Source organism: Leptodactylus fuscus, chromosome 7 (assembly GCF_031893055.1).
Source record: "Leptodactylus fuscus isolate aLepFus1 chromosome 7, aLepFus1.hap2, whole genome shotgun sequence".
NCBI lineage: Eukaryota > Metazoa > Chordata > Amphibia > Anura > Leptodactylidae > Leptodactylus > Leptodactylus fuscus.
Window position 1 is genome coordinate 118,198,898 of NC_134271.1, and position 21,146 is coordinate 118,220,043.

The window sequence follows — 21,146 nt, forward strand, 5'->3', positions numbered from 1 at the left end:
TACCCCTCCCTGTGAGCACTGCAGCCAGCAAAGTAAATATCACAGCAGCACATGATCTTGGAAATGGGTAAAATTAAGCCAAGCAAAAACTACACAAGGGAAAAGTACATCTTTGGAATGGCTAAAAGAACTTTTGATTAAAAAATATCCCTTAAAAACTCAAAAATGCAGGGTGATGACTTCAGGATCATGTATGTGGCTTAGCTTTTCGGACCTGGTAACGGGTACTCTTTAATTTGGCATCCTGCTCTGCCTAAAAACAGCTTTGGTGATTTTGATCTCTGTCATTAACCTTTAAGTCCTATCATGGTGTCTATCATACAGCACTATCATATGAATATCACTATGATAGACACCATCATATTACTTAAGGGTTAAAATTGAGAGTTGACCCCATCACCAGGAGGAGGAGAAAAATTCTCAAAGAAAATCTTCACATTGCAGGTATCCCTCCATGTGTTTGGATAGGTGGATGGCTGCTAGTTCATAGCATAACATTTGTATGTAGCTGACCCTTTTTTTATACCGTAATTAAGTTTGTATTGTTTAAGTTTTTGTTTTTTTCCCCCCATTTTAGAAGTTTACAAAAAAGACCCATGCAAGGCATCATGTTCCCGAAACCATCAAAATGTATTACAGCAAGTAAGTCCTCAGTCTGTGTGTGGTAAAAATGGTCATAGCAGCTTTATTTATTTTATTTAATTTTTTGGGGGCTCACAGATTTTAATTTTATATGGATTTATAGTAATTGGGGTGCACCGGGCTCAGTATGTAATCACTATTTAAGCAGCCTGCCTGTCCGTTTTTCTGGCCCTCTGTCTTAGTCAACCCGAGCCTTTTTGAAGGGTTCCTTTACAATAAAAGTCTTTCTGCTAGGACCCTCAGTGGTCATCTTTAAGAAAACCTAACAGTGAGTGTTTTATTGCAGGGCCATTATAGAGGTCCCCCATTCATTTCAGTAGGAGTCAGACAAGTTTTTTTTTCAGCTAGAGGTTAAAATAAGTGTTATGGCTTATCTTCAGGTGGCTTCAAAGCCTAGCATTTTTTACAAAAAAAAAAAAAAACTGTCCCTGCAACAACCACTAAAACGGTGCATTCACACGGAGGAAAATGGTGAGGAATTTGGTGTGGAATTTCAACGCTGAAAAAAAGCCAAAAAAGCCAAAAAAAGGAAACCATTGAAGTCAATGGGAGGCTTTTTTTTTCAGCTCTGAAATTCCACACCAAATTCCTCACCATTTTCCTCTGTGTGAATGGACTCAAAAAGTGTCCCTCTCCCTCCCTTATATTTTAATGCCAAGGCGTAATCTCCCTAAAATGGGTCCTGATGTTCCTTTTTTTCCTTTAACTGAAAAATTAGCTACAGTAAAAATCTGCTACTGACTCCCATTGGAATGAATGGGAGGCATTTATTTATTTTTTGGCGGACCTGCACAAAGCTCAGTGTGAACATAACCTTAAACATCCACTAAGTTTACACTAATGTTCAGAATCATGCTGCCAGCCAAGATTACTATGTTCCCCCCAAAATAAGACAGTGTCTTATATTAAATTCTCGTCCTAAATATAGGACCTGTCTTATTTTCAGGGGGATGTCTTTATTATGGAGCGGCTGCTGGCTGACAACCGGCAGTCATGCTGGCACTTCCTTAGCGGAGCGCTGGCATGACTGCCCATTGTAGGTAGTGTAGGGAAGGAGGGAAGGGGAGGTATGCTACTTATCTTCCCCATCTTCATAGCAGTGCTGGTGTTGCTGTTCATCCCGGCAGTGGAAGTGGTGATTTTTGGGGGATGCCTTATTTTCGGGAGTGCCTTATAAAAGGCAATTCAACAAAAAAACCAAACCATGCCTTACTTTCGGGGGGTGTCCTATTTTCGAGTATGTCCAATTTCCATGTATTGCAGCCTTAAAATATGTTTTCAGTTGCCCTATGACAAGTTCTGTAGAAAGTCCAATTGTAAAAACTCATGAGTATAGAAGTGGTGTTTAGTGATAACCCCATCCAGGTATTTGTCACAGCTGCCAGTATGGCCGGATATTAGTTTACATGTCCCTTTGTTCTCTAGGTACTTGCAGGAGGTAGCCATGGATCCAACAGCGCCCGTCTTACTAAACCTGGCCAATGAGGTAAGACCTTCGCAATATGTTAAAGGCGTCTTTTGGTTTTGGCAAACCATTGCTATTTTTCTGTCCAATGTAAATTTATACTTGCTGTGTCAGTTCATCATTGTTCTTAAGATTTTGTTCTTGCAGCCATTGGAAAGGATTATTTTCTTTTTTAATGGGTTGCCCATTGTGTATAAAAATAGACGATGCTAAAATATAGCAATATTAAAAAAAACTTTTACAGTCCCTGCAAAGTGGAAGGGTTTATAGCGCATCCAATCCACACATTGCGGAGAAATACGTGCTGCAGAAATTCCGTGATTTCCAAAACTCGCATTTTCGGAAATCGCAGCATGTCAATTATACCACAGAAACACTGTCAACTATACCACAGAAATCCTGGCAGTTTACATATAGGTATAATTAAAGCAGATTTCCTTTCTGTGACAAACTCTGTGTGGATGCATTTCCACCGCGATTTTTTTTTTTTTCTTAAATGTAGATTGTGAGCCCCACATATAGCTCACAATGTACATTTTTCCCTATCAGTATTGTCTTTTTTGGAATATGGGATGGAAATCCATGCAAACACGGGGAGAACATACAAACTCCTTGCAGATGGTTTTTTGTCCTTGGCGGGATTTGAACACCAGGACTCCAGCGCTGCAAGGCTGCAGTGCTAACCACTGAGCCACCGTGTGGCCCCCTCCACCGCGATTTTCATGCAGTTTTTTTTTTTTTTTTTTTTACTGTGGCCCTAGGCCTTAAAGGGGTTGGCCACTTTCAGACCAATATTGAGAGACAAATGTTGTTGTTTGTATAATAAAACATTGTACAATTTTCCAATATACTTTCTGTATCAATTCCTCACAGTTTTCTAGATCTCTGCTTGCTGTCATTCATTCTGATACTTCTAGTGGATAAAACTCTGACCATGGTCATGTGATTTCTGGTCCATGGTCATGTGATATACGGTCCATGGTCATGTGATTTACAGTCCATGGTCATGTGATATACGGTCCATGGTCATGTGATTTACAGTCCATGGTCATGTGATATACGGTCCATGGTCATGTGATTTACAGTCCATGGTCATGTGATGAGCACACAGGTGCCGCTCGTTATAGTCACAGCACAATAATCAGACATCTGCCTGGTAATCAGCTGTGCACCTGTGTGCTCATCACATGACCATGGACCGTACATCACATGACCATGGTCAGACTTTTATCCAGTAGAAGTAATAGAATGAATGACAGCAAGCCGAGATCTAGAAAACTGTGAGGAATTGATACAGAAAGTACATTGGAAAATTGTACATTTAACCATAACATTTGTCTCTCAATATTGGTCTGAAAGTGGCCAACCCCTTTAAAGGGGCTCTATCATTGGGAAAAGTCATTTTTATCTAATCGCATCCCTGCATAGCCTTTAGAAATGCTATTCAACACCTACAATTAGTATGTAGATTGCCTCAGTGGTTTCTGAATAAGTCCGTTTTTATTCATATGCTAATGAGTTTCCAGGTAGCACAAGAAGTTCCCAGCAGCCTCCTCAATGCTATTCTTTCCTATGTGTGTGTGCAAGCAGGAAGCTGAGTCATCACCATCATCAGCAGCAGCCTGTGCTGCATACACCCATAGGAAACAATAGCAAAGAGGGTGCACGATGCATCGTGCACCAGTCTAATTAGCATATGATTAAAAACGGACTTATTCAAAAAACGCTGAGGCAATTGACATACTAAAGGTAGGTATGGAATGGCATTTCTAAAGCCTATTCAAGGATGTGATTAGCTAAAAATGACTTTTCCCAATGATAGAGCCCCTTTAAGCTCTATCAATTCATCAATGTGGTTATGAAATGGAACCTTCAGGTTTAGATATTGGAAACTTGTTATTATAAAATGGCTTTTTTTCTGGAACTGGAATACCCCTTTAGAATCTTAATGAAATTAATTTACTTGTATGCAAATTAGTCTTACAAGTTACATAAAATGGTAGGAAATTATAGGATTTTTTTTTTTTTGAAGAATATAGGCATTTATATATATATGAGGTTTTTTTTTTATATATGCATATATAAATATACAGTATAAGAAAGCCTGTCCTTATGTTGGGTGCACACTAGCGTTGACTGTTCCATTGTTTTGGTCCATTGGGGGATCAGACCAGTGAATAGATGGACCAGCAGTCACATATGACACCCCATTAACTATAAGGGGAACCAATGGGTGTCGAGTCTTTAAAGTTGACACTGCCTGATGGAAAAGTCAGACTTGAAGGACTTTTTCATTTGGCAATTTTGGATGCACACTCCGGAGACTGTGATGCAGAAGTGTACGTTGTCTGAGATAGCTGTCGACTGAGTGGTGCTTTGTCTAACCTCTCCCTTACCCTCATGTACCTGCATGCTTGGTTCAAGCAGGTCTTCATCTTGACCTTTGCCAACAGTGGGCTGCACACCTATTAGATGGTTGGCTGACATTGATCTATTTATGTGGATATAGATGCTTCCTGCCACTTCGTCATTCATGTTTCTATTACCTTTCCCAGTAGCGAAACTTTAGTCATGTACCTTGTGTGCACGCTCCATATGTTCACACATTGTAACCCTGTTATAGATCACTGTGCAGCCCTTTCTTCCTCTATTATGTATGCTGCTTGCAGCCTTTCATATACTAAACACATTCACTACCATCTCATTGAGAAATGCTTTAAGCTTTTAAAGTTTCTCCTACACTGATCAAAATCTAAAGCAAACGGATCGGAAGATTCTGGAAGTTTATTTTTATTGTGCTTATAAATATAGATAAGACTCCTGACTTTTATTGGGTAAAGCCTACGTATATGGTGGAGGAGGTACAATATACAATATAAAACCACGAGGTGGAAAGCTAAAATATTTATTTGCTATAATAATATGGATACTGATGTAGTCACAGACCTGTCGGCCCCCAGAGATTGAAAGCACAATGTATGTACCGTCCTGCCATCCCTATTGCCAATGAAATAAAGGCATTAGACTATCACTGTTTGTGCTATGGATTTTCCCTATAAGGAGCATCTTGCACGGTTTTAGCATTTTACCCGAGATTTGGATTTTATCACTCACGATATGTTAGAGAAATCCAGAATACTTCCAGATCAGACTAGTGTATGCTGCTAAATATGAAAAAGTGTATTGTGTCTTCAGGTTTTGAAGCATATCTAAACTTGTATTTCTTATAAAAACCATAGTTCAGGTGAAGATATCAAAGTTTGTAATATACGTAATATAAGAAATGTACCCTCTTCACTCATCTGCCTATATCTGACCAAATATGTCCTGCAGAACTCTATGGAGTTGGGAGATAAAGGAGGACTCCTCAGAGAGACATCAGCAATATATACAGTACAGACCTAAAGTTTGGACACACCTTCTCATTCAAAGAGTTTTCTGTATTTTCTTAACTATGAAAATTGTAGATTCACACTGAAGGCATCAAAACTATGAAGTAACACATGTGGAATTATATACTTACCAAAAAAGTGTGAAACAACTGAAAATATGTCTTATATTCTAGGTTCTTCAAAGTAGCCACCTTTTGCTTTGATTCCTGCTTTGCACACTCTTGGCATTATTATCCAATCTTCTCCAGACTCACGTAAAAGGGGTTTTCTGGGCAAAAAAAAAAATAAATATTTTTTTTTAAAGAGGTCTGTTTAGCGCTATTAATGGTTTCATCCAAATACCTTTTAGGCAGTGTTTTGAGTGATTTCCTAGTGTCTGTAGGAGCTCCTGGCATCTTCTGCATTTGTTTACTTGGTGTAGCTTCCTTCTGTCTTAGTTCATGAAATGCATCATGGTAGTTGTAGGCTGACTCACACTATCCCTCTCACTCCCACACTCTTCCTGTCTCACACTCCACTACTACCCCTTTCCAACCAACTCAGCCCACCCACCCACCCACCCATCATACTTGCCTATCTTTCTTACAGACTTCCTTCTGCGAGGACAGCTCCTCTTCTTGTTTGACTCTGCTGAGATGTTTGCATTAGTTCTAGCACTGCTTCAGCCGGCAGCCATCTTTAATATGCAGGCCTGAGAGGCTCCTCTGGTAGTAGAGGCCAAAGTAGAGGAGGAGCCGTCTCCGAAGAAATAAGTCTGGAAGGAAGATGGAGTAAGTATGATGGGGTGAGGGAGGTGGGTAGTATTGATGAAGTTCCATTTCTGGAAACTGGGAAAAGGTAGGTCACTGGATACTCAGAAAATGTACCTGGGGTAAATATATGGGTAAATATCTATTTTTGCTAAAGTATGTAATTTAGAAAGTAGGTGGGAAAGGGTGTTTAGATTAGTGTAGACATTCCATTTTTTATCCCAGACAACCCCTTTTAAAGGGGTTATCCATTTTCTAACATTGATGGCCTATCCTTATTTTAACCATACATATGCCCCAATGTGATTCTTGAGGTCAATATGAGCCACATTCTTGTGCTCCTGTTTGTTTGAAAAGTTATTTTATCCTTAGGATAGGCCACCAATATTGGATCTGTGGGGGTCCGACACCTGGGACTCCTGCAGGTCACTAGTACCGAGACATTGTAAACTGATTGTAGACCGATTGTGTATGTAGTATGGACAGAGTGAATCAGGTAAGTAGACAGGAGAAATACATAGACATACGGACTTTGCAATATATTGCAGTATAGAAAATTTTAATCCCTTCACTTTCACTGATGATTTATGAAAAATAAATAAAAGTTTGCTTACACTTTAACTCCAGTCATTCATTGTACCATATGGACACAACATGCCACATGTGAATTAAGCCTAAAGGTTATTTTTTGGGTTTTAAAAACCTATCTTTTGTGAAGATAAGACATTTTTTTTCCCAAATTCATTATTAGGGAATATGACTTTTTATAGGGAACTCACCTGCCCTCCCCGGGCTTCCCGATGATCTGGAACAGACACGTTATTGTGCTAATTCTGTGGTACAGCAAGGGAGGGATCAACACAAGTATGCATCTATCCTTGCGGACCATGTTCACCCCTACACGCAAATTGTTTTTCCTCAGGATGATGGCATCTACCAGCAGGACAATGCGACGTGTCATAAAGCTCGCAGTGTACGTGTGTGGTTGGAAGAGCAATAGGTTGAGTTTACGGTACTCCCTTGGCCAGCAAATTCCCCGGACTTGAACGCAATCGAGAATCTGTGGGACCACCTCGATCGGGTTGTTCGTGCCACGGATGTTCAACCGTGTAACCTAGCGCAGCTGGCCACGGCACTGGAGTTGACATGGCTCAACATCCCAGTGACATTATCACAACATCCCCTCTCTTCCTGCACGTCTCGCAGCGGTCCGCTCTGCCAAAGGAGATTATTCTGGATTTTGACATGTGGTCACATTAATGTGACTGGACTGTGTATATATACAATACATGGGGTGGGGGGGACACTAAGAGCATTATAATTTGTACTGACACTAAGAGGGCACTATTCTTTGAGGGGTCCTCGCCACTTGTGGGAAGACCTACATACTCCCCTGGTGGGATAATCTTTGACACATTTGGGGGAGATGAGCACCATGTAAGGGTCTCCGTTTACACAAGGTGATTACAAGAGCACAGATTATCTGCATTCAGCGTTTGCAGTACCCTCAGCGGATCCATACATGTATGATTGAATGGCACTTTGTAGTGATCAATAATATTTAACCACCAGCTCTGTTGTAGAGGTGGCACTACCAGCGCCGATTCCCATAATCTTCTCTCCGCTCCATACATGAATATGTATTACTTAGAAATTGAGAGTGCTCATAACATAAAACAAGGGAATGTTTAATATCGGCATCATGTGAAAGAAAACGCGAGCAGGGCATGAATTATACAAAGAAGTTGATGTTTAGATTTAATTCTGCTTTCCGAGGTCTTATTTTTCCTACCACCATCTATACCAGTCGGCATCCTTTACACGACCCCCTCCCCCCTGCCCTGGGCCTTATTGTGTCCTCAATGTGAGCGCTGCTTAATGCATTAGGGAAATGTTGCAATAACCAGTAGCACATTATTACCTCCAAACAATCAAGCTGCCATTTTTATATGATACGTAATATTTAAATGACACCTCGCTGCATCTGCTGACGATTGATGTAACGGTGCTACTTTATGAGTCAATATATATTTAATCAGTGGAAACTGTAAAATCTGATGAGAGATGTATAACATAGTGGCAGGGTATGGTTGCAGAAGGCCAGTTAAATCTGCTGCTCTGTCCTATGATGCTGTTTTGCATGCAGCCCAATGCACTCCTATATTTCTTACCTGAGCTCCTGTATATATTTGTCTGATTATATCTCTGTACACACATGAGCCAGTACTGGAGCCGTAGACTGGGTTATTAATGTGTGCCGGGGTATACTAACAATGGAGAAAAGATGAATGTGTCCAAGTGCCATAAACAGAAATGGTAATTCAGTCTTTAGTTATGTCTGCTGGGTTCCAAAAAATGTTGTGTCCTTGCGTTATTTAGTAGCCTTCCTCCCAGTGGTGATAGGGCCTCATCATATACATTAATTATCACGGCATCCGATCCGGACATTGGCCTAATTCGTGGTATTTTGTCATATTTTTCATCAGTTTTTGCAAAACTATGAAAAAATAATTTGTTCTGCTGTTTCAAATGTCAGCAGCCCTGGGTTTTCCTGGAAACCACCGTTGTTGATGGATCCCACCAGCTCTTATGGGGTCCATCGGGTTTCCAGTGATTGTCTGGCATTTTGTACTGTTTTGTCCAATGTTTTGATGGTACCCCCCTCTCTAACACTTGAAAAGTCTCCGGCTGTGTGCGCCGGTGAGCGTTTTATGCGCTCCGCAGCGAAACTGTTTTTTGTTTTTTTTTAACCGGACACAGAGTCGGACATACAGTACTCTGTGTCCGGTTTAAAAAAAAAAAAAAGGTTTCGTTACGGAGCGCATAAAACGCTCACTGGCTCAGACTGAAAACTGAAAGCGGAGTTCAGCCGCTGGTGTGAACCCAGCGTTAGGCTGAGGCCACACGTTGCTCAAACGCAGCTTTTTTGTTGCAGATTTTGCAGCGTTTTTTTTTCAGCCAAAGCCTAAAATGGCTCAAAAAGGAATTGGAATTAAATACTTAGACCTTCTACTTAATCCACTCTTGGCTTTGGCTCAAAAAACTGCAGCAAAATCTGCTACCAAAGAAGCTGCGTTTCTGCAATATGGGACCTTAGCCTAAAGCTCTTGGCAGGCATGCTAAGCATATCCATAGGACTCCATTAGTCAGATGAAAGCCACAAGTATATGCTGCAAAAATAAGATATGGACTAGTGTAACATTGTATTCCATTCCCCCTCCCCCCCCCGGTTTACAGTTGGACATCATGGTATATAGCCGTTCACTGAGAATACATTAAGACCTCCTGTTGGAGGTAAACTTTGGGAGAGGTTCCCACTGAATATCTCTGATAGACTAAGACTGATACACAAAAATTTGTGGAATAACAGGTTACAGAAGCCGTAAATCAATATAATAAAATAGAGAAACAACATTATATGGGTTTGAAAATTTAGCCTGAAAAATGGCAAGGAATTTTTTTTAGCTGTTGAGTCACTTGTTGCGCCAGTGTTCTTCACTGTCCTCTATATATCCCTGCCACGATGACCTCACGTACATACAGGTGACTGCAGTGTGCTAACATCAGAGCTGAGGCCAATGATTGGTGAAAGATATGAGGCCCCACTAAGATACATGCACTCCATCTGGCCCTCTTGGGAATATTTCTGTTATACACTTAGGGCTCATTCACACGGGGGCGGATTTTGACACAGAGAGTGACACGGGAGCCGCGTCACTCTCTGGTCAAAATCCGCCTGCCACAACCATCTCAGTCACGGCTTTCCCCTCCGGAGCCGACTCAAATGAATGAGCCGACACCGGAGGGTGCTGCCACTTGACGGAAGCCGCGGCTCAATGCACCATGGCTTCCGCCTGAAGAAAGGGCAGCTCGCTTCTTTTTTCGCCTAGCTTTAAAAAAAAACACTAGCGAAAAAAAGAGAGCTAGCCCTCTACATAGACTAGCATTATATGGAGGCGGATTATGACGTGGATTCCGCTGTCAAAATCCGCCTCCATGTCCCCGTGTGAACTATCCCTAAGTCTTGAATTTTCTTAAAATTAAAACCCCTGTAATTCTTTATGCACATGTAGAATAAAAATAAGGAATCAACAATATCAGGAGAGGAAATACAAAACGATATATGCTAAGATGGGGAGGGAGGAACGAGCCAACCTCCTGTATCAACTAACAGCAGTGAGATATCCCTGTAAGGGCTATAAACATAGTGAGATTTAAAAAAAAACAAAAACATAGGAAAAATGATTGGAGTTAAGGGAATAGAAGGAAACAAGGGATAAAGATAGAGGTGGGAGGAGGGGCAGATACAAATACATAACAATTCTCCCTGAACCCACCCAATAGAGTGAGGATATACAGCTCCCCGACACTTGTAGGACACTAGGGAGAGGATAAGAGGGACTGATAGTTGCACCTTTGCGGTCTCAATGACTCAGGTGAGAATTATACTCGGCGGTAGCTTAGTATTGTAGTCAATAGAACCAAGTGTGGGTGAATTTTTATCTTCCAAACCAGCAAGAGGAGTCCAGAACCATAAGTGGCTCTGGACTTCTACTCAACTTGGGAAAGATGGCATAGATTGGACAGCTTGTGAGGGAGACTTATTCCATTGTTTTACCCATTTAGTGTTTTAACTTTTCATATGGGTGAAATGCTGCTTTGTTTACCTGCTATGTGAACTTATTCCTCCCATTATTTACACAGCGTTTCCATAACTCTGGACCTGTGTGATAGGACAAATGACATCACTCACTGCTCTGCCGGCAGGACAATCAGTTCAACCCACATAATAGCAGGCTCCAGTTTTTCTTGTAGACCTACTGTTGTATTTCTTCTTACTTTTTTTTATTTTATGTGACTGGTCACTTTGTACCCATTTTTCGACCTGTTTTATGATAATTGTTATGTTTATGAGAATAAAAAGAAAAACCTTAGCGTTGATCACGCCTTAATAATGTATCTATGTGATATATTTGTTTGTCTGGCTCGCACATGCCTCGCCGTATATCAGATCTTCAACCTCTGCAAGAGTTTAGCTTTTATTTCTACTACTGACTCAAGATTTCCCTGCAGTTTTGCCTAAATAACACATAGCTATAATTGGGTTGAGCAAATACCTTTTCGTGTGACAGGTTCACTTTAAGATATGATTTTCTAATTGTACTTGATGGTCGCTTTGAACGCTGCTTGTCTAGACGCTGGGAAAATAGGACTCATTAAATGTGATACCTCGTTCTCCGGCAAAATTGGTCGATGGCAAAATAAATACCTGTTCTACTTCCAAGCAGTATAGAAACAATGATGTCAGAGGCACCATTAACTCATGTACGTGCCGGAAACTGTGAAATCATTCCCGACCTGTTAGCGGTGAAGATGGGCGAACGGGTCAACGCCTGGTTGGTGACAGGTTAGACCTAGGACTATATGGAAAACAAGTGGCATGAGTGATCATTTACTCGCTTCTCCATAGAGTATAAATTGAGATGAAATGCTGGTGTGATTATTAGGCTTGAGAAGCTGTCAGGATATTCATTATACAAGTCCATGTCTCTGCTTACTAAGACGTCTTCTATGACTCAAGTGTTTGGCGACATTGATTACATTTCAGGGTGTAATTTGAGAGCGGAGTATTTTGTGCCGAATGTGTTCCAGAAGGTTATTCACATGTCGCCTCCTCTTGTCGTGGACGGTAGGGTTATGTCACACTTTAGCCAGTGTCACCTCTATGTCCTCAGTAATCATCCTTCCGGGGCAGCAAACAGATGTACTTGGATGCACTTGTTCACACTTGTGTAGATTTTACAGCAGCTAAAGAATTTTTTGCATCATTTATATGAATCCTGACATTCACACAGCAGTGAGGGGACCACCATCTGTGATGTCGATATACCCTATTAGGACATATAGAAAAGGGATTGTATTTTGTGAGAATAACCACATTAGGTGATGTTCACATTGCAAAATTTTATGTGCTTTTTAGAAATGTATTCTGTTTGTAGTGCTGCCCCCTATGTACATGAAAGACATTTCTATAACCATGTTCACATAGAAAAATTTTTATGTTTTTTTGGGGGCATTTTTTACTGCCATGTGAACTTATTCCTCCCATTGTTTACACAGCGTTTCCATATCACTGGACCTGTGTGATAGGACAAATGATGTCACTTACTGCTCTGCTGGCAGGAAAATCAGTTCAGCTAATTGCTCTCTGTTATCTCTCTATGTAAACACACAGATAACACTGAGACCATTCTCTACAAGCATCTGCATATTATTTGATCTACATTTGTATTACATTTCTAGTAATCATAAGTATTGTGATACTCCATTGTGTCCTGTTCAGCAGGCTGTGGAAGGGGGGATACAAGAAGTGAGAAGAGGAGACAGTAGGCAAAGCTGCTGAAAGAAGGAGATGGGAAACCCCTTTAAAACAATATCTATTAGAAAGATGCACAAATCACTTAGTGATGGCAACACAGTGGCTCAGTGGTTAGCACTGCAACCTTGCAGCACTGGAGTCCTGGGTTCGAATCTCACCAGGAACAACATCTACAAGGAGTTTGTATGTTCTCCCCGTGTCTGTGTGGATTTCTTCCCATTCTACAAAGACATACTGATAGGGGAAAAAAAATCACTTAGTGATGTTTTTTTCTAAAGATATCCATCGATCATCTGCTGTAATATTCAATGGTATATAATCTGCTATTGAACCCACCTCTGCTTGCTGTCTGAATTCTCCCTTCGATCATCTGCTGTAATATTCAATGGTATATAATCTGCTATTGAACACACCTCTGCTTGCTGTCTGAATTCTCCCTTCGATCATCTGCTGTAATATTCAATGGTATATAATCCTGTATTTCACCTCTGTATTTCACCTCTGCCTGATTACTGAACTATATCCTAGCATTTCATCCAGGCTGTATATTTTTTGCACTTCCATGTCTTCTTATCTGCACTAGTGTCAGTCTTTTGATCTTCACTGATTTTATTGGTGTTTCTGGCCAAGTGTTTACTTGGATCCACACTGCCAGTCTCCTCATGTGTCACAGTTTGTAGATTAATTAGTTAACGACTTAAATTAGTGCTAGTCTGAAGCTGTGCTTTCCTATATAAGTAGATATAGCTTATGGGGGGCATCTCATCTGCAGCATGCATCTTAACCAAATTGCATCTTAACCGAAGTGCAGATTAACCAAAGTGTACTTATACATGGCACTTAAACAGGGCACGAAACAGGCTAACCATGGCAGAACACCAGGTAAATTTCAACCTAAAACAACAAGTTTTACCACATGGTATCCTGTAGCTGCACTGTCTCTTACTATCTTAGCCATTGTCTTCCTGCAGACCTCTCCTCCACCTCCACCACACGCCATCCATATCAGTCCCTCTCTTCTTCCTTCTCCCATGTACAGCTCTCACACACTTTTCACACTCTGTAATCATCCCTTTATTTCTTTTAGCAGTGACACTAAACATAAGCACCCACATAAATCCCTGAACCACCTTCTGTCTCTGTCCATTCTGCTCCTCCTCGCTGCTGGGGACATCTCTCCTAACCCTGGCCCTCCTTCCTTCACTAACTCTTCTCCCTGCACACATAGAAGGCCTACAAACCTCATCAATATTTACCGTGTTCCTTCCCCTCATCTCTCCCCTGTCTCTTTTAGCTGCTCTCTCTGGAACGCCCGCTCAGTGTGTAACAAACTAGAATACATTAATGACTTATTCCTTAGTAAATCCCTCGGCCTGCTCGCCTTTACTGAAACTTGGATCCAGCAGGCAGACACGGCCTCCCCTGCTGCTCTGTGTCATGGTGGCCTACAACTCGCACACACCTCTAGGCCTGATAACAGGCAGGGTGGTGGGGTAGGATTACTCCTGTCACCGCAGTGCATTTTTCAGTCCATTCCCCCGGTCCCCTCACTCACATTCTCCTCATTTGAAGTCCATGCTATCAGACTTTTCCGGCCACTCTCCTTACGTGTAGCCGTGATCTACCGCCCACCTGGCTCACCCTACCAATTTTTGGACCACTTTGCTTCTTGGCTTCCCCACTTTTTATCCAGTGACATTCCTACCCTCATCATGGGTGACTTTAACATCCCTTTTGATCCCTTTTAGTACTGATCCCCTCACCAGCCGCACTTTAGACTGTCCATTCTCATCTTTTGAACCTGTCACAGAAGAGGAAGTTTCCCAGCTACTTTCTTCATCTTTCCCCACAACCTGCAGTAGTGACCCCTTCCCCTCACACCTTCTCCAATCTCTGTCCCCTGCTGTCACTACTTACCTTACTAAAATATTTAACCTCTCTCTCTCTTCTGGAATCTTCCCATCCTCCTTCAAGCATGCTGTTATAACCCCGCTACTGAAAAAACCCTCCCTGGACCCATCCTGTGCTGCTAACTATCGACCCGTCTCTAACCTCCCCTTCATCTCTAAACTTTTGGAACGCCTGGTTTATTCTCGGTTAATCCGTTATCTCTCTGCTAACTCTCTGCTTGACCCCTTACAATCTGGTTTCCGCGCTCTGCACTCTACTGAAACAGCTCTCACAAAAGTCTCCAATGATCTCCTAATGGATAAATCCAATGGTGACTTCTCTCTTCTTATTCTTCTGGACCTCTCTGCAGCTTTTGACACTGTTGACCATCATCTCCTCCTCACTATGCTCCGCTCAGTCGGCCTCAATGACACTGCACTCTCCTGGTTCTCCTCTTATCTCTCAGACCGCACTTTCAGTGTATCATTTGCGGGCTCTGTTTCCTCCCCTCTTTCCCTTGCTGTTGGGGTTCCTCAGGGCTCGGTCCTCGGCCCCCTGCTCTTTTCTCTCTACACAGCCCCCATTGGACAAACCATCGCCAGATTTGGCTTCAGGTACCATCTTTATGCTGATGACACCCAATTATACACATCTTCCCGTGACATCACCCCTGCACTCATACAGAACACCAGTGACTGTCTCTCTGCTGTCTCTAATATCATGTCCTCGCTCTATCTGAAACTAAATCTCTCTAAGACTGAACTACTACTGTTTCCACCATCTAACAGATCTGTCCCTGATATATCCATTGCAGTCTCAGGCCTTACTATAACTCCTAGGCAGCATGCCCGCTGCCTTGGGGTCATATTTGACGCAGACCTTTCCTTCACCCCTCATATTGAATCACTCGCACGTTCATGTCACCTCCACCTCAAAAACATCTCCAGAATACGCCCTTTCCTTACCAGAGATACACTAAAGACACTTATTGTCTCTCTGATTTATTCTCGCCTTGACTACTGTAACTTCTTACTAATCGGTCTTCCCCTCACTAAACTCTCTCCTCTACAATCTATTCTGAATGTAGCAGCCAGGCTCATCTATCAGGCTAGACGCTACAGCGATGCCTCTGGTCTGTGCCAGTCACTACATTGGCTGCCTATTCATTATAGAATAAAATATAAAGTTATTACTCTCATCCACAAGGCTCTCCATAATGCTGCACCTCCCTACATTTCTTCCCTCATCTCTGTCTACCGCCCAACCCGTGCTCTCCGCTCACTCAATGACCTAACACTTACATCCTCTATTATCAGAACCTCCCACGCTCGTATACAAGACTTCTCCCGAGCTACACCACTTCTCTGGAATGCTCTACCCCGGACAATAAGATTAACTCCCAACTTCTACAGTTTCAAACGCAAACTAAAGACGCATCTTTTCAGACAAGCCTATCACAATTCCTAATGCACAAAATTGTCTGAACACTGTATAAGCAATGCCGCCCCTGCTACCTCTTGTGTCACCCCCTCTACCTCATAGATTGTAAGCTCTTTTGAGCAGGGCCCTCAGTCCCATTGTGTGAAATGACGTTCTTTGTTATGTATGTCTGTATCTGAACCCTATAAATTGTACAGCGCTGCGGAATATGTTGGCGCTATATAAATAAAATGTATTATTATTATTTATTATCAATCTAATATCCAGAAAAACTGCTCTAAGGTTTGTCCACATGAGATTGGGCAGTGTCGTTCAGTGGCAAGCTGTAGTTAATAGTATAGTCACATATCATTAACCTTGAGGATAGAGTAATGGGAAGAACAAGACTGATGTGTGGGAATGTACAATTACTTATTATTCATGTTTAATTGTTAAACTTTATATTATTTATGAATTAGTTTTTGCCTGCATGTCCATTCTGTTTTGTGGATTTGATACATAAGCAACTGGTACCTTCTTAATCTAAGAAATAGAAAAGTAAACAGTCTGGGTATGAACAGTTTAAGCTGTGTCCATCGATGAACCTAATGTTTATATTGTTCCAAAGCTTCCTAAATAAAATATCTTACAATTTTGTTTTATAGCTCCTATTCAGATTTATTTGTCTCCATGGTAAGAGGCCACACACTAACCACGTATAGTTGGATTCTGTATTCTGTTATACTACTTCTTGGTAGCAAATTGAGTGTTAGGGTGGGTTCACCCTTGCATACGGTCTCTGCTTTGTGGATTTCCGTCTTCTGCTGACAGGAGACGGAAACCCGGCGGTCAGTGTCGCCCGTGAACGTTTTGTGGTCTCCGCTGCATGTCCGACTTTGTGTCCGGTTAAAAAAACTGTTTCACTGTGGAGACCACAAAACGCTCACGGACGGACACTTTGCAAACCCATTCAAGTGAATGGCTTTGAAAAGTGACTGCCGGTTTCCGTCTCCTGTCCAGTTTCTCAGGCAGAAGACAGAAACCTGAAAGCGGAGACCGGGTGCAGGTGTGAACCCGCCCTAAGTAGGGATTAGATGAAAGGGAATTTAACTACAGGATCAGACTGAAGGGTTAATTTGTTTTCTCTGATTTTGGCGAAACATCAATTTCCTTTTCTTTTTTTTAAATTTACGGTAACTCTGGATATAGTGATTCAAAAATTAAAATTGTTAGCAATATTATATATAGGCAAAAACTGGCGAGTGACCTGTGGATATTACAGTGCTTAGGGATTTCAGTCACTTTCTGAACAACTTGTTGTTAATGATTGTTCTATAAAGGTTGGGCTTATGGACACCATTGCTGGAATTTAAAACAACGATTGACCGGCCTTCTGAACTACTTCGCCGATGATTTCTTTTTGTTATGGACGGCTTGGGATTCCTGTAGAAAACAGTTCTGCTCTTGACCCCGAATTGCTTGTTGTCTTCTATTGCATGCCAATTGTATCTGTAATTCGCTCTGATGTGTATGTGTTGGATGCATAAGACGTCATGTATGCTTTTAGTATTCTTTACTTATTACTATAAAATTAAATTTAAAAAAAAAATTAAAATTCAGGAAAAATGACTAAATCCTGCCATGATGTCTGGAGACTAGACATAGTTTCCATGAACTGGATGTAGCACAAGGCAATGCAGAAGATCAGTATTTTGACAGATATCCACCATTAGCCGACATCTTGCATGCTTGGTTTGTAAGCACAGAAGCTTATTGTTAGCAGAAAATAGTTTAAATCCGCCTTTTGGCCTTCAGAAATATCTAATCTATCCTGGCTTACATGGAGATGGTTGAAAGTTTCTCTTTAAAAATGAAGAGAAACAATCAAGTGCTTTTTTTTAAAAAAAAAAAAAAAAAAAAAATTATATAAAGAAAAGTTGTACAATTTTTCAATAAACTTTCTGTATTAATTTCTCATGATTTTCTAGATCTCTGCTTGTTATCTTTCTTCGTTTATGGCTCGTTCACATCTGCGCCCAGTCTCCGTTCATACAGGTTTCCATTTCCTGCACAAAACAGAGCAGGAGACGGAAAGCTGCAGGACTCTTTCAAACCCATTCATTTGAATGGGTTTGAAAGATGTCTGGCCGTGAGCGCCGGTGAGTGTTTTATGCTCTCCACCACGAAACTGTTTTTTTTAAAAATCGGACACAGAGTCAGACATGCAGTACTCTGTGTCCGGTTTAAAAAAAAAAACGGTTTCGCGGCGGAGAGCATAAAACGCTCACCAGCGCTCACGGCCGGACCCAGTCTGACAGGTTTCCGTCTTCTGCATGCAGACTCCTGTGCCCAGTCTCCGCTTTGTGGGTTTCCGTCTTCTGCCCGAGAAACTGGACAGGAGATGGAAACAGGCAGTCAGTATTCAAACCCATTCATTTGAATGGGTTTGCAAAGTGTCCGCCCATGGGTGTCTTCTATTTTTTTTTTTTTTTTTTTTTTAAACATTTTCGCCGTGGACAGGCAGAAGACTCACACGGCCAGACACTTTGCAAACCCATTCAAATGAATGGGTTTGAATAGTGACTGCCGGTTTCTGTTTCCTGTCCAGTTTCTCGGGCAAAAGACGGGAACCTGCCAAGCGGAGACCGGCCGCAGGTGTGAATCCGCCCTTACAGTCACAGCACAGTAATCGGACATCTCCTGTGTATCTATCACATGACCGTGTTGTTCCTATGTCTCTGGTTCCATATACACTGTTGGTAGGTGGTGTTGCAAGTGGGAGGGGTCCTCCAATCCATTACATCATATGTAGAAATCACTGCACACATCATAAGTTTTAAGTGAAAGGTTTCATTTTTCTAAAAAGCAGTGGAATGGTTACATGTATTACAATGCTAAGTTATCCAATTGTGTAGAAGGAATATAGTATTATAGGATCAAAGAATTGTGTGTAACGTTTTGTTCTGGAATAAGAACTTCCTCAGGCTTGATCCCATTGGTAGTGCAGTAGGACACGTGTAGCCGTTGGTCATCGTGGGTTTTCCTCACAACACACTTTTGCTGAAGCCGACTACATGGGGCGTTAGCCTAAAGAATTATTCCCATGTAAGCCTTTAATGGCTGAGATAAGAATAGTCCTGTTTCTGTAACTCTTAGCTACCCCTGTGGGAGTTACAGAAACAGTATAGAACAGCGGCAGGAGCCACATTCCCCTCTTGGCTGTGTTTGGCCGAATACCTGTATTGGTGACTGTCTAAAAGGTTTAGTTTATCACTTATAGGAGGTGTTTGGCCAAACACAGCCAAGATGGGAATATTAGTGGCTTTATCAGTCTTCAGCATATCTGTGGACACCCAGTTTCACAACAGATTCTGCTTTCTCTCCACAGGTAGATTTTTCTCCAGCCTTGATCGCACGGATAATTCTGGAGCGATTTCTTCAGGATCTGAATGGAGTTGCGCGTAAGTCCTAATTCCTGACAAAGGAATTTTAATAAGAGAATTTCCAGCCTCTGAATTACCTAGAACTTGTGTTTTAAGGAATTAAAAAGTGCACAGTCAAGGTTCCAACAAAAATTGTGGGTGAAAAAAATCCTGCATCATCAAACTGGTGGCCAATGCAACTGATATCTTACATCTTACATATTGTTCCTTTATTGAAACATAAAAATGGAAATCCGGACTGAGATGTGAATATGTCTCAACTGTGTATTTGAGATCCTCCACCGGACACTTGATAAGTGCCTGATCACAGTGGTCCCATCTCTGAGGACCCCAGCAATAACAAGATGGGGTTCCTGTGTCATCCCTTTGAGTGTCCTGGCTGTCTCGGTTTTTTGGCCTAACTTTTAAAGGGAATGTGTCTTCAGAAAGCCTGTTTAAGGCTAAGGTGTGAACGCATTGCGGTTCTTTCCGCAGCGCTTTTAAGAGAAAGTTCACAGAGTTTTCCTCTGCGGACTTTCTCTTAACATTATATCTACGGGAAAGCTGCCGGCGTTTCCGTAGGTATAGTTGATATGCTGCGATTTGCAAAGACGCAACGGCTTTGCAAATCGCAGCCTGTCTGCGCTGCGATCTTTTCCGCAAATTGGGGATGGGATTTGCATGAATCCCATCCACTTTGCCTGCTCTGTACAATGGCCACGATTTTTCCCGCCGCGGCAAATCGTATGTATGTGACCTAGGAGGGCCAAACAAGTCACAATCGACAGTACCAAGTTAATACAGAACACTTTCATGTATCAAAGTGTGCTAAAGATGCTCCATTTTTACTTCCCGAATAGCTTGTTCTTAAAAGTGTACTGACACTGGAACAGGATATCACCACTGCAACAAGTCAGTTCATAAAATGTCTTCCCTCCTAGATATTCCACCATCAGCTGTGAGTGGTAGTATTTGAAAGGAGAGGTATTCAGTAACTCAGTCGCAAAGTGCAGGCAGACCCTACAATAATAGAAGTCGCCAATGCTCTGTGGACCCAGTAACTGCAGAATCCCAAATCTCCGATGGCATTAACATCAGCACAAAAACTGTGCACCAGGAGCTTCATGGCATGGGTCTCCATGGCCGAGCACCTGCATGCAAGCCTTATATCACTAGGCACAATGCTAAGGGTTGGATGGGTGGTGTAAAGTGCCGTGCTGCCACTGGGAACTGGAGCGGTGGAAACGTGTTCTGTGCGGTGACAAATCACTTCTGTATCTAATGGACCAGTCTAGGTGGTCTTTGGTGTATGCCAAGACAACGTTACCTACCTAAGTACATTGTCCCAACTGTAAAGTTTAGTAAAGGGGAGATAATATGGGATTATCAAGGATTGGCCTACGCCCTTAGTTCCAGTGAAAAGAGTTATTAATGCTTTAATATATCAAGACGCTTTGGACAATTGTATACTTCCAACTTTGTGGGAACAGTTTGGAGAAGACCCTTTTTCCAGTGCTCAAACCAAGGTCCATAAATTCATTGTTGGGTGCATTTAGTATGGAAGAACCTGACTGGCTCAAACAACCCTGAGCTCAAACCTACTGAACGCCATTGGATGATCTAAAACTGAATTTGCAAACAAGGCTCTCTTGTACAACATTACTGCCTGTTCTCACAAATGCTCTTCTGGTTAAATTAGCAAAAATTCCCTCAGACCGCCTCAAAAATCTTCTATTGTATTTAGAGCTTCCTTTGACAGTAACTGTTGCGAGTACATGACATTCATGG

The 21,146-nt window shown here is 41.8% G+C and overlaps 1 protein-coding gene across 1 annotated transcript in view; it reads left to right on the top strand.

Moving 5' to 3' along the window:
- Positions 1 to 21,146, top strand: part of CDIN1 (CDAN1 interacting nuclease 1) — a 264,885-nt gene that overhangs the window by 49,934 nt on the left and 193,805 nt on the right. The window contains exons 4-6 of the mRNA XM_075282935.1: positions 578 to 642; positions 2,068 to 2,128; positions 19,325 to 19,397. Coding sequence (XP_075139036.1) covers positions 578 to 642; positions 2,068 to 2,128; positions 19,325 to 19,397 — 199 coding nt within the window. The remainder of the gene's footprint in view (positions 1 to 577; positions 643 to 2,067; positions 2,129 to 19,324; positions 19,398 to 21,146) is intronic.